At 29.1% G+C, this 14,186-nt stretch overlaps 2 protein-coding genes across 4 annotated transcripts; one reads left to right on the forward strand and one right to left on the reverse strand.

The window, feature by feature from the left end:
• The first annotated feature begins 1,987 nt into the window (after positions 1 to 1,987).
• On the forward strand, positions 1,988 to 10,342 carry LOC111034204 (aminopeptidase N-like). Its single transcript, XM_022315299.1, has 12 exons — positions 1,988 to 2,590; positions 3,668 to 3,826; positions 3,932 to 4,231; positions 6,239 to 6,419; positions 6,502 to 6,740; positions 7,662 to 7,851; positions 8,504 to 8,696; positions 8,778 to 9,055; positions 9,133 to 9,320; positions 9,393 to 9,560; positions 9,640 to 9,865; positions 9,984 to 10,342. Exons 1-12 carry the CDS (start codon positions 2,124 to 2,126, stop codon positions 10,245 to 10,247), a joined length of 2,853 nt encoding a protein of 950 aa, XP_022170991.1. The 5' UTR covers positions 1,988 to 2,123; the 3' UTR covers positions 10,248 to 10,342.
• On the reverse strand, positions 10,323 to 12,859 carry LOC111034208 (telomerase Cajal body protein 1). Of its 3 annotated transcripts, none has more exons than XM_022315306.1 (8): positions 12,515 to 12,859; positions 12,213 to 12,361; positions 11,954 to 12,142; positions 11,785 to 11,871; positions 11,307 to 11,533; positions 11,003 to 11,242; positions 10,697 to 10,823; positions 10,323 to 10,474 (listed from the first exon to the last, which is right to left on the reverse strand). In XM_022315306.1, exons 2-8 carry the CDS (start codon positions 12,344 to 12,346, stop codon positions 10,351 to 10,353), a joined length of 1,128 nt encoding a protein of 375 aa, XP_022170998.1. In that variant the 5' UTR covers positions 12,347 to 12,361; positions 12,515 to 12,859; the 3' UTR covers positions 10,323 to 10,350. The 3 variants fall into 3 exon arrangements, with proteins under 3 accessions (XP_022170998.1, XP_022170999.1, XP_022170997.1); XM_022315307.1 differs by having other exon boundaries at positions 12,213 to 12,402; positions 12,565 to 12,858; XM_022315305.1 differs by having other exon boundaries at positions 12,213 to 12,402; positions 12,515 to 12,858.
• Between the last annotated feature and the right edge of the window lie 1,327 nt (positions 12,860 to 14,186).

Here is a 14,186-nt window from a genome sequence, read left to right on the forward strand (position 1 = left end):
ACAAGTCCACATAACACAAACTCCTTATAACTTCCACATTGAGAATATAATATGTAGAGATCACTGATGGTATATAAATATATTAATAGCTTCGCTCAGTATCTAAAATCAAATCATTCAACTTCTCCGAACCTTAAACATAATTTATTTATCTATCGATATTTGATGGATTTAATTTTTCCGCTTTCAACATTTTTTAATATACCTAGTCAAAAAACATTATTTTGCTGATAACATGAAAATCTTGGATTACTGCAGTTACTAATAAGTTGGATTTATCTTTTCATATTTTTTTACCCCGTTATGACAGCCCAATCAGAGTGGTTATGCGTAATTTACATACTACTATACCCAATACCAACAGATGATATCGAGACAACAACCTCATAATTAAACTTAGACTTCTCTTTAACTATGTGCATAATGTTTGCTATCGTGTAAACAAATTCCCACTAGTCATTACTACTTCTTCCATCCCCTTATCCTCCTACATTCGTACATATCTTTAACTATACACTTTTTGCTAAAGTTACTATTACTTTGTTAATTATTAACCTTAACCACAGCATGTTTAATGTTTATACATATGTTATCTATATTTTTTTTCTAATTTTCTAATTTAATTTAATTATTATTTATTATTCATTGTTAATTACATAATTGTATATTTTATCCAATTTTAATCATTAACCATAAGTAATATAATTGATTATAAAAACTAGTATTTATAATATAATCAATGTTAATATGTATTACTATTCTGTTGCCACGTGTAAAATTGTGATCGTCAAGCCGTTAGATTGCTTGTTGAAAAAAATAATAACTGAATGATATTTTAATTAAAAATTAAAAGATCAAAGTAGGTACGTAATTTATTTATTTTTAATTTGTTTAATTTTTTTTTATGCCCATTTCGTAAATCTGCCCACATTTTATTCTATTTTAATTATCTATCATTTAGATTTGGTCTAATATAAGTTTATATACCTACCTAATAATTAAACTATACAGGTACTTATAAAAAGTTTTGTTGTTAAATGTTTTATAGTTTTATTATACATTATAGTTAACTATAACTTATTTAAGTCTATAAATATAACGTCGGTAGGCATGTTTAATATGTATGTATTTCTATATAGAATTTCGCATTAAAATAAATACAAAATAAAGTCTATAGGATTATGCTTATCATAGAAATTTATTTATTTTTTATTCAAATAACTGCTACAAATACATTTTGTTATTATTTATTATTTTAGTATACCACTCCACTTAAAAACATTATTAGCACAATCAATTTAATTATAAGTAGGTATTACAAAGAATAGTAATTACGTATTGCATTAAGAAATATGAAATAAATTGACTTATTAGTTGCTTCTAGAACACTCATAACTCACAAGGGTATCTATACAAAGCTTAAAACAATACCGTTGGAAGGGGTAGGGTTTAAGACAATTAATAATAGTATTCACACAAATAAAATAATTTTAGCTTTGTATAATATAGAATTTCTCATTTATATGGTTTTTATAAACAGAAATTGCAGGGTTGAAGTAAAAAATATGTGCTAAAGATATCTCTTCAGTCAAAATATTTACCAATTTTACAAAGAAAATAATATTGTGAAACGTACTTTTATCCTTGAAAAATATTTATAATATTTAAATTTCAATGTTTTTTTGTGCATTTAAAGGGGGTGAACCCTCGATTTCTATCAATGATGGATAAGTACCTATCTATAACCCTAATCTGGTTATATATATTAGGACTAGGTATACGTATATTGGAGTATATAAAGTTATTATTTTACATAATAGTAGTACATAAGATAATAATATACAACGACAATTTTTATTTCATTAGACTTGTTAACTCACTATCTTAAAATACTTATTAAAATAAATTAAACATATTAAAAAGATAAACAATGTAAATATAAAGTTGGTATGTAATAGGGTATTTATCTGACACTTGAGTCAAGACTCATTAGTGGGTATAGTCATTATATCATTATATTATGTTTTATCATGATAAAATATTTTTTGTTCGTATGATCAAATACGAATAGTTTATGGAGTTATATTAGTTTTTAGTTTATAATTTGCACTGCTTAAGTTACCATGTTAAAATTATTGTTACTAATTGTGTCTTGCTCCTGCGTTTTCGCGCAGGATGCAACCGCCGTAAGAGGGAAAATGGATGTGTTCCGTTTGCCTAATAATACTGAACCGATATCCTATACTTTAGATATACAGACTTTTATTGAGCCAGAAAATAACAAATTCTCATTCACCGGTACCGTGATCGTAACGATTCGGGTAAAATCATCAACAGAAGAGTTGACTTTGAATGTAGATGATTTAAAAATAAATCAAATCGATGTAAAGGATACTAATTCATCAACTACAGTTGAAGTGACCGGAAACTACATCGTGGATAAAAATGAACAACTCATTATTCAACTTAAGACACCTGGACTTATTGCCGATCGAGTATATGAAGTTAAAATCGCTTACTCTGGAGATTTACGGAACGATATGACTGGTTTCTATAGAAGCTGGTACAAGGACGAAAAAAGTAATACAAAGTGAGTTTTATTTCAGATATAGGTAAATTCGTAATTTCCTAGAACATATATATTATTTGTATTTTATGTATTGAAAATAAAATATATGTAATACATTATTCCAGACATTCCAGTGGTAAATTTCTTGGGATGTCAAAACTACACAAATAATTATTCTTCTTTAAATTTTTTTACTATATGCACTATAAATTTACTGTTCATAATGTCCTGCATTTCTTGAACTAAATATTAATATTTGTATTTTACTTATCTACTTCAAAGTTACTTTTGAGTTAAAGTAATTTATAGTTTTTCCTAAAGCAATATTGTAACGACAAGGACGATTACAAACAATTATTTTTACATTGCAAGACCAATACTCCACAACTCCACTAGCACTAACTAAAAACATTTTGGACCTAGGTTATAATATGTATTCCTAAAATTAAAATGTTGGCACTTTTTAGACGTCTAATTTTTACTGCCTACCTGTTAGCTGTTGAAATACTGGTGCCAAGTTCAAAGTTATTGATTTGAATCTTGAGTGTATGTTTTCAAGTTGCTATTACCGGTTCGAATTTGCATTTATCATCGTCTTTATGAAGAAATTTAATTTATAAAACAATTTCTTAGAATCGAGCTCTGCTCAGAATAGTTTTATAATTTTAATGTGAAGATTCATCGTTTTATTCAAATGTATTATTATACATACAAATCATACAATTCACGCAAATAAACAATAATCCATCATAAACTGTCTCACATTGAGATGAGTAAGATGGTGGCTTTTAATTCCTGGTATTTACTTAATTAACCACTAATAATAAATAAGTGCCTAATAATATAATAATACCGTATACCTACTGCCTTTTATTATTTCTAACATGTTTCCTATATCTTATTAGAAATATCAAATAACAAATTTATCATTTACAGAAATGTAAATGTTATAGGCATAGTCTTATGTTAAAACTTTTATATTTTACGGAAATACAAGGTACATAATATTATGTAATATGTGTACCAAACTACCAACTATCAACTACCTATATGTAATTATCAACTTTGTTTGATATTTGTATTTGGTATTTATTTTAGATGGTTAGCTGTTACTCAATTTGAACCTACATATGCTAGAAGAGCATTCCCGTGTTACGATGAACCTGCATTTAAAACACCCTTTACAATTCTTGTCACAAGATTAGAAACACAAATTTCTTTATCAAACATGCCAATAGCAGAACAAACGATCAAAGCGTAAGTTTATAAAAAATAATAATAATAAAGATGTCTGACAAACAAACATTTGAAAAATTGTCTCAATATTGTATATTATTTTTAAATAAAGTTAATATTTCGCAGACTTCAGTCAGGAAATAAGTATGTATGTGATCAGTATCAAACTACAAAACCGATCTCTACGTACTTAGTTGCATTTTCGGTTTCGGACTTTGTAAATACAACAAAAGATCAAAGAGTTTACATTTACACGCATGCAGACTATATTAATCAAGTAACATATATCGAAGACAGGGCAGATAAATTATTGAATCTGATGGAAATTTATACAAACATACCATATGCATATTCGAAAATAGACCTTTTAGCAGTTCCAGACTTTTCGTTTGGTGCGATGGAAAATTGGGGATTGAATACATACAGGTAAAAAAATCTAAATATTTTTCATAAAAGTTATGTCATAATTCATGATATTTCTAAAGTTATTTTTGAATCATTAATACCTAATTATTATACAATTGTGTCCTTGTGAGGGAGGGGGGCTGGTGTGGCTCAGTGGTTGGCCACAATATCTGCGGCGTCGCTATAGTTCCTGGATGAGTGACTACCCACTTATATAATTATAAGGGGGTATTAATATCCTAGGCTATTTGTATCAGGGGCACTATTAACCTAGGAAAATCATACCTCCGGGGGTATGATTCGCCTGTTACACCGGGTTTTTAGTGACGAATCATCATCTCATATACACGTGTTCCAAACCAATTGTGTCTCCACCCCCTACAGCAAAAATTGGTTAATAACCATGCAGTTGAAGCCTTAAACTAAAAAATAAATTGTGTTCTTACTTTTTGTTTTATACCTATGTACATCATTAGGCGCAATCAAGGCGATGACAAGGAAAGTAATGGGGTTAGTAATTTAGCCCCTCAAATCGTTGTCAATTATATGGGGAGATTGTAAATTCCGCCCGAAATGAACAGGTAAAAACAAGGTCTATGGTAAATTCCGCCCGGAAAAATACCAAATAAAAAAGGTACATGTAAATTCCGTCCAAAAAAATATACAGGTACAAAAATAGTTCCGCCCGGAAAAATAAATATTTTTTAACTAAACGTTCCGTGACTGTACGACGACGCGACCGTACTTTTCGCGACGCGGCGCGTGTTATAAGTAATAACTTATAGTATTGGGAAGTCACAAAAAGTTTGAACATGAACAAAAAATAAATAGTATAGAAGTGATATTTTGACTCGTATTTATTATTATAATTATTACTATTTTAACAATTTTTAACAATTTTATATATATTGTGCTAATTATTGATTATGATTTAATTTTACTATAATATTATGATTGTTATATTTACTTTTATAATTATTACTATTCTTACGATTATACATGATTAATGTTGTAATTATTGACTTAATATGTGAAATATATATTTATTTAAATACCCACTTCTAAATTATAATGTTTAAACTATGTTATGTCAGTAATAATATGATTAATATAAATAATAAGGCACATTCAGAAATTTGTTTATTATAGTAATACATTTTTTTGGGTGGAATTTACATGTATGTTTCTTTACCTGTATTTTTTTCGGGCGGAATTTACATGTACCTTATTTTACCTGTAGTTCATTTTGGGCGGAATTTACATGCGCCCATTATATGGTACCTATATTATACTTTAAGATGGCGTTGTACACTCGTACCCGTATGTGTTGTCTCCGACTTAGGCACTAACCGCTAACGCAAAATATACCAACATGTACGGTTAGCAGGTCCAACTTTTTTATGTTAGCATAAATACCTATTAGTATAGATTGACTTGCAGGTATCTACTTAAAGGTAGGAATATTATCTATGTTATCTTGTTGGTTCTTTTTTATTTACAATATTTTAATTGAAAAAAGCTAGTTATTTTAAAATGATCATAACTCATTGTTTAATACCAAAGTAGCAAGGGTACTCCACATGTTATAAATTATAATAGTTTTTTTTTCATATTACTTATACTATGTTTATCATTTGGGTTTTCAATTTAATTAATACATTTATTACCTATTAAATTAATTTTATTCTTAGTCTGAAATAGGTAGGCAGGTACTTAATTTATGTATAGCTATAATCATGGTCGGAAATCCATTGACAAAATTGGGGGATAGGCCGGATAGGGGGCTACTATTTTTCAAAAGAACTTTGCCTCTTCACCATAACTGTTCTACTTTTTAAGAAGGCTTGATGGACTTTCGGAGGGCTTAGCCCTCCTCCCCCGATTTTCGCCTATGGTGGTAATTGGTTATAGTTTTTAAAACTATAATAGGAACTCCATTCATACCTACGTATAGTTTAATACTTTCAGGTTCTTTCAGACTTCATCTTGTTAGTTATTAATTAATTATTAAATATTTTAATGTTTCAGAGAAAAATATTTACTAGTGACAAACAAATCTACTGAAAAAGACAAAGAAACTGTAGTTACAACTGTTCAACATGAATTGTCACATCAGTGGTTTGGTGATCTCGTAACATGTTCTTCGTGGAATTATGTTTGGTTAAATGAGGCTTTTGCCACATTATTCGAATATTTTGCAGTTCATGCGGTTAGATAATAATAATGCAATTGATTTTTTTCGTTTATGAATCAATATTAATAGAAGAATAATTGTTCAATGGTTTCTACAGGCAGAACCTGACTGGCGTATTGGAGATCTATTTGTCATTGAACAACATCAAGAAGCATTAGCCTACGATCATAGACCACGTCATCCAATCACAGCTAATGTCAATAGTCCAACAGAAATCGAAGATATTTTTGATACAATTACTTACAACAAAGGAGCTTCAGTGCTAAGAATGTTAAACCATGCATTGAATGATGATATATTTAGAACATCTTTAACATCATATTTGAATACTTATAAGTAAGTTTTAAAAACCTAGGATAGTGAGATATATAATTGCAATTGGTTATTACTTGTCCATAATAAATATTCATTAGAGTGAAAGCTAAAAATCTTAGACACGTTTGTAGAATCTCAACTATAGTAATTCATTAGGTTTATCATAATTTTAAATATCAATGAGTGCTCGAATAGGTATGAAATCGTAGGTATGTATATAATAATAATAGGATCAAAATGTATTAAAATGTTGACACAGACACACCTATAAACCTAATCTCTTGAGCTGTATCTACCTAACTGTTATTTTATAATAGTACTTGCCTATATATTGAAATATTGAAGGTTATAGGTACTAGGTAGGTAGGTAAGTATGTAGACTATAGAGCTCTTATCTTAAATTTAAAAATTTTACATGTAATATCTTGAGACATAATATAAGTATAGATAATACACGTACCTAAATATAGGTAGGTCGTAGGTACTTAATAAAGGCGTAAAGGTTCCATGATACCTATATTATTATAACATTTATTATATGTCTGCATAGGCGCAAATAGGAGGGGGCTGGGGGGCTTAGCCTCCCTAGAATTACTATAGCCCCCCCTAAAATAAATTAAAACAATTTTTGTACTTTCGTAGGGGTTTTGTCATAGGTAATGTAAAAGGATTATAAGTGTATCCAGTTATAGAGACAGAGCTACCCCTTCAAATTTCTAACATTTTTTCCGCCTATATGTACCTACGTTTGTCTAGACCAACTTGTCCACCAAACTATCCTAGTAATATTTTAGTATATTATAATTATCATTTTAAGTTAGATAGATTATACCTGCTTAACCTATGATGATTTCAGATTTGTTACCCAATGTAAGACAATTATATTAACTTGATAACTATTTTTTCTTTACAAATTAATGGACTGTTGTTGTTTACTTTTAGGTATAAAGCTGCAGAACCAAAAAATTTATGGAATTCATTTGACAGTGTAATATTTGACGCAAATTATAAATCAGGAATATTAGGAAATACAATTACTGTCGAAGAGCTTATGAGGTCGTGGACTGATCAACCAGGATATCCTGTAATAAAAATTGATACACAGAGTCCCAACTATATCGCTGTATCCCAAGTATGTTGTATCTATATAATTATTAAAATTATTCAATAATATTCATAATATAGGATACAGGAGTAGGTAACTAGTGGAAGAACTGACCAACAGTGTATGCACGGGTTGCCCCGGCGGATACTTGCTTTTTCAATAAATGTAATATCAATATTATTGTAGTATGTAGACATAAATCATTTAATGTAGTATAATGATAATAGATACCTATACAAATTAATTGGTAGATACAATATTTATGTGGCACTCTAGTACTCTACCATACCTATACAATATATAGGACATAGGTGTATATAGGTACCTACTATATATAGGTAATATTATGTAAGTGCATTTTAAATTATCATTTTCTATACACATTTTCAAAATATTTAGGCTCAAATATGCAAATGTATACCCATTTCATTACCAAACAATTTTTGATTTTTTCATTAACCTTGTAAATTGTAATTTTTACTTAGTAGGTAGGTAGAACAAGAATAACTAGGAAAATATGTAAATATATGAATAAGTGTTGAATAAATGAACTTCCCCTGCCATGGTGTCTGACCATACCTATCATAATGTTTGATGTATATACCTACCTAAGTACCAATAGTCAACCCTCTAAACCTAATTAATCATTTAAATGGCATTAAAATAATTATTTCTACAGAAACAATACCAAGTGGATGTACCTAAATTAAATCCTACCACTTTGTGGCATATTGGTCTCACATATACTACCCAATTACACAAACAATTTAATAATCTTCAACCAACTGTGTGGATGAATAATACACAAACTGAACTTAGTATACCACTTTTGGTTGATGAAGGATGGGTAATATTTAATCTTCAATCAACAGGTGAAATTTTATTTAATATCTACTGCATCTATTTTGCAGATCATTTTTATAAAATTGATAAATGATTGTATTTTCTTAAAGGTTTTTATAGAGTTAATTATGATTTAAAAAACTGGAATCGACTAATTGCCGAACTGAAGTCCAACCACAAAACAATACACGTCCTTAATAGAGCTCAACTGATTGACGATTCGTTCAACTTAGCAAGAGCAGGCGAATTACCCCACTCTATACCGTTTACTTTAGTCACTTATTTACAGAAAGAAGATGATTTTATTCCATGGTACTCAGTGTTAAACAGCATGTCATACATTGTAGAAAGATTAAGACGTTGTCCACATACAGGGGCTCAAGTACAAGTAATATAACTTTTTAGTTTTTTTAAATCATATTTTTCTAACATATTAAATATAATAAAAAATGTTATAAACCTTAGGATTTTGCAAAAACATATGCGGAAATAGCATATAAAAAAGTCAGTGAAAAATACGAGAAAAATGACGGTAAACACTTGACGAAGACTAGTATGCAAGCATTCTCTAATTGGGCATGCAAATTAGATGTTGAATCATGTGTGAAATCGTCTTTAAACTATTTTGACGAGTGGGAAAAAAATGGAACAGAGTAATCTATAAATTGATTAATAAGTACAATCATAATTTGTTCAAAATGAATTATTTTGTTTACTCTCAATAGAATACCGCCAGATGTAAAGGAAGCAGCTCTATGTAGTGGTGTTAAAAATGGAACTGCTGAAACATGGAATAAAGTTTTTGAGTTATTTAAAAAAACATCATCAACCTCAGAAAGACAAGCATCACAATTAGCATTGGCTTGTAGCACAAATAAAACAATATTGTCCAAGTAAATATTAAATATTGATAAAATATAAACATGAAATAACTAAATTCTAGTATCAAAAATAATATCCATTGTATTTTAGGTATTTAAACCTTTTACTCGATGCTGATTGTCCAATACGCCCACAAGACTATAAAACTATGTTTAAATCAATGACATCTACCCCAGTTGGTATTAATGTAACAACAGACTTTTTACAAAACAAAATCAATGAATCTCTGAGTAATATGTGGGAAGGTGAAGAAATGATTATGCTTATGTATTCATATTTGGCTTCAAGTGTTGCAACGACAAAAGAAATTAATGAGGTATATTAGGCATATTATTAAAATATGGCAACAAAAATGTTGCCTTAATGATAAAATTGTATGTTTCATAAGACAGCACATGTTTTAATTGATGCTATTTTTATAATTATTTTTCTAGATAAATGCAATCAGAAGTTTTACTTATTTATCACCAACACTGAAAGAATCATTTGATGATTCATACAAAGAAGTGGAACTCAATTCAGCTTATTTTGAGAGGTGCCATCCACTTATGCACGAATGGTTCAATCCAACCAGTCCAACTACCATAGCACCATCCAGTGCAATTTCAAACTCATACCAGTACATTAATGTTATTGTTTTATCTTTGCTTTTTGTTACAACACTAATAAATACTAATTATTTCAATGTTATACAATAACTAACAATGTATGTATTAGTTATTAATTGTATATTGATGTATCATTTGTATTGTTAAAAAAAAAAAAAAAAACAATAAAAGTTATTAATTTTTAATTTGTAGTTTAAATTATCTCCCAAAGTTTTAAACTAACATCAGTGTTTTTTAATATTTGTTCATCTTCATCATTTTCTTCATTGTGCCTTTGTCCAGATGTTGTTGCTAATAAAGGAAGGGTTGGATGCAGACTGAAAATAGTTAATGTTACTAATTAATAACAACATATAATAAGGTCTTTTTTTTCCTAAATAAAACATTTATCAACAAAATTTGAAAAAAAAAATGAAATGAGTGTCTTACATAAAAAAAAAATGTAATAGTTTTCTATTATAATTTATCATTAGTTATTAGTACTTATTACCAGAGACTGTATTATATTATATTTTCATTAAGTATCTATTATTACTAACCTGACACCATTGACACAATCATTATGAACAGAAATTTTAGAATTTAAAGAAAGAACACTTTCTACGCCATCAAACTTTTCAATATTCTGGTCTAATTTCCAAGTACTAATTTCACCCGTACAATTACCTAAAGATATTAATATTAGTGATATTAATGATATTTTATAACTGTTAAGGCTTACAAGTAATTTATATATATATAAATTAACATACACAGGTAACAGTTATTGACATTTTGAAAGTTTATTTATGCAAAGGCAAATCACCTTCTTTATGAATAGTTATTTTTAAATTAGATGGTTCTACCTGAAACTAAATATTGTCCATCCGATGAAATGTCAAAACAAATTCTTTGATTAGTAGTCACTGTTCTTTCAGCAGAATATAGAGTTTGACCAACATTCCTTAAATCCCAACACACAATATCATTATCACCTTTTCTGCTCCCCGAATATAATTTCAACCCATCAGGTGAAAATTGTAATTGGGTAATTCCTGACTTATGTCCCCTTAAGATGTACATAAGTTGATTACCACCGTATATCCCTAGGCAAAATCTTTGGTTAAATACACAATATTACAGTAATAATAATTTTAAAGAAGAACTCACCAATATCTTTACTATATGTACCCACAGCAAAAATACTCCTGTCTACTGGATTCATAGCTATGGTCGATATGATTGATCTATGCAAATCTGCTTTAGTAGATATTTCAATAAATTCACGTCCCGGACGGTCAGTACGAAAGATATTTAATTTACCATAACTACCACAGTAAATTTCTTCTCCAGACCAGTTAAAGCATAATGAGTTAACATGTGCAACTTCATCAACACTATTAGAAAATACATATTAAGATTAAAATAAAATTTGTCCAAATTAATATTTTTATACAACAAGGGGCATTACAATGGCAATATGATGACTTATAAGTTTGAAATTCATCAAATAATAAGTCTTATCAGCTTTTGTAAGTAACAGCACTTAGGTTAAGTAAAAAATTATCTTCATGTAACATGTAAATCTTGTTATATGTTAAATGTAGGTAATTAAAATTTATTAATGTAAAGAAACAAATGAACATACTGATCATATACTCTATATGTTGCTTCTAATTGTCCATCAACAGCATTCCAAAGGTGAATAGGTGATCGACTGCTAGTACTCAAAATTCTGAAAATATGATATTAGTTGACACTGATTATATATTTTATATTAATTGATTTAATATTTTAGTTTATATACATTTACTAACAACTTAACGCTATCACTATTTTGCACAGTATTCGGGTACCATACATAATCGTATATAGTACCACCTTCTTTTATCACATTGACTTTACGAAGTTGTTTTTTACATTGATCTGTTTCGTCTGTTTCAATATTGAAAATTCGAAGTCTTCTGTCTTCACTATTTGTTAAAATACTCAGACCATCAGCAGACCTTTTGTAATAATAAACTACATTAAGAAATGTGTATTATTAACAAAACTATTAACAATTAATTGTTTCACCATTTGCATCCTTTTAAACATTGTTGAAATTCTTTGTCATTCACGAGGAAATCATCAGAGCACGAACAAATGAGTTGTAAATCCTTAAAATGGATAGGTTGATTGATTTCCAAAATGTTTTCTTGAGTATCCATCAATGGGTCTATAGTCTGTACTCACCAGTTTAAATATTGTACATAAAACAAAGTACCTAGGTAGTTACAAGTAATATTATACAATTTGAAATTTAGTCTACTATTAGGATATGACTTTATGAGTTCAACAATAAACAATAAAATATTGTATACATTTCAGGTACCTACCTCCTAAATCTCAATTTTTACGAAATTCTTATTGGTATGAAAATGTGTACCTTATGTTTTTATATGAATAAAATGCATTGATAGGTAACAATTTTTTTTCTTCGACTTTTTTAATGAATATTGAACTGTAATATTTATGTTTCAATTGAAAAACGACAAGCGTTATAAAATATAAGATCACGGAGTATAGATGTCGTTAGATGTTGGAATTAGAATATTAAGCCGACTAGCCGAGACGGGAAAATTGAATGGGACAATTTTCAAAATGTAGATAAGTGATAACTTGTGTAGTTTGATATGATAACAACGGCTCTATTATCTGTGTAGTAAACGTACCACAGGCTACAGGCATACTACAATGAGGTCTTTATAGATCTGTCGTTCATGAAACATACCTAAATATCTATAGGCTGTCGCTGTGCTCTAGAGCAGCGGTTCTCAAACTTTTTTTTCGCGTACTACTCATGTGTATTATTAATCTGTCGCGTACTACTATGTCTATTTCCATGTGACCATGTTAAAACCCAATTTAAAATATTCATTTATTTACTCTCCGTTCTATCACTTTGTGGCCTTTTGAGTACCGACATGTAGTCATCCGCGTACCATAGTTTGAGAACCTCTGCTCTAGAGTATAGGGTTTTAAGTGGATAGCCTAGGCCCTAGATAATCTAGATGGCTAGGCTTTCTAGTTTTAAGTATTAAATATAAGGTCTATGGTAAATATCAAGATCTATAAATAAATCTATTCTTTTCGAGGCTAAGCTGAATATTTTATTGGCCAACCCGCATCGGCTCCATCTATTTCGTTCAGGTAAACTATGCTTATTAAATTGGACTTGTTGCGAATGACAATAAAACCTACTAATATTATATAGTGATAGGTAGGTATAGGTATATTTAGGCCTTAGGGCTATATTTAAAATAATTTGCCACCTTGGGGTAACAAAAAAAAACTCATTATACCGAATAAAAATATAATATACCTAGCTTAAAAACTTGAGATTTGAATATTTGATCATAACCAACCACCCGGGGCAACCATACCCCACCCCCCCCCCCAATATATCCCTGGGTATATTATTTGTTATAAATATTCATAATCATGTTTCACAGAGCTTAATAAATAATATAATTTAAAAATGATACGTGTGCTTAAAATAAACATGAAAAGTAGAAAAATGCTTCGATTTTAAACTTCAAGGGTGGTTTCTGTTAGCAAATTGGGTCCAGTTGGAAACCAGTTTTTGACAAAATCGTTATTGTTTCATTGGTGTAACTCAAAAATAAAAAACCGTAGAAACTTCACATTTCAACACAATTTCTTGATGCTTTTTGGGCTACCTATACTCAAAACATTTGAAATTTTTTATTTTATTTTGTTTTTTTACTTTAAACGTCGGGAAAAATTATTTTCACTTTGTGAAAAACGTTGAAGATTAAAAGAACGTTCCTCGTCAGTTCTCGATATATAGTGGGGGTTATGGTTTAAGTACGAAAATTCCCGATCGGTCTAGTCACTAGACTCTAGTGTCAGTCTACATCAAAGGATAGCCACGCTTCTGCAGTGTGAACGTATATAAGGCAAAACTCGAGTGTAATTAAAATCTACTTAATTTTATAAATTGTTTTAAATTTTAATGTACGAGTACCTGACTTAAAACCATATTAT

The sequence above is a fragment of the Myzus persicae genome, unplaced genomic scaffold, assembly GCF_001856785.1.
Source record: "Myzus persicae strain clone G006 unplaced genomic scaffold, MPER_G0061.0, whole genome shotgun sequence".
Taxonomy (NCBI): Eukaryota; Metazoa; Arthropoda; class Insecta; order Hemiptera; family Aphididae; genus Myzus; species Myzus persicae.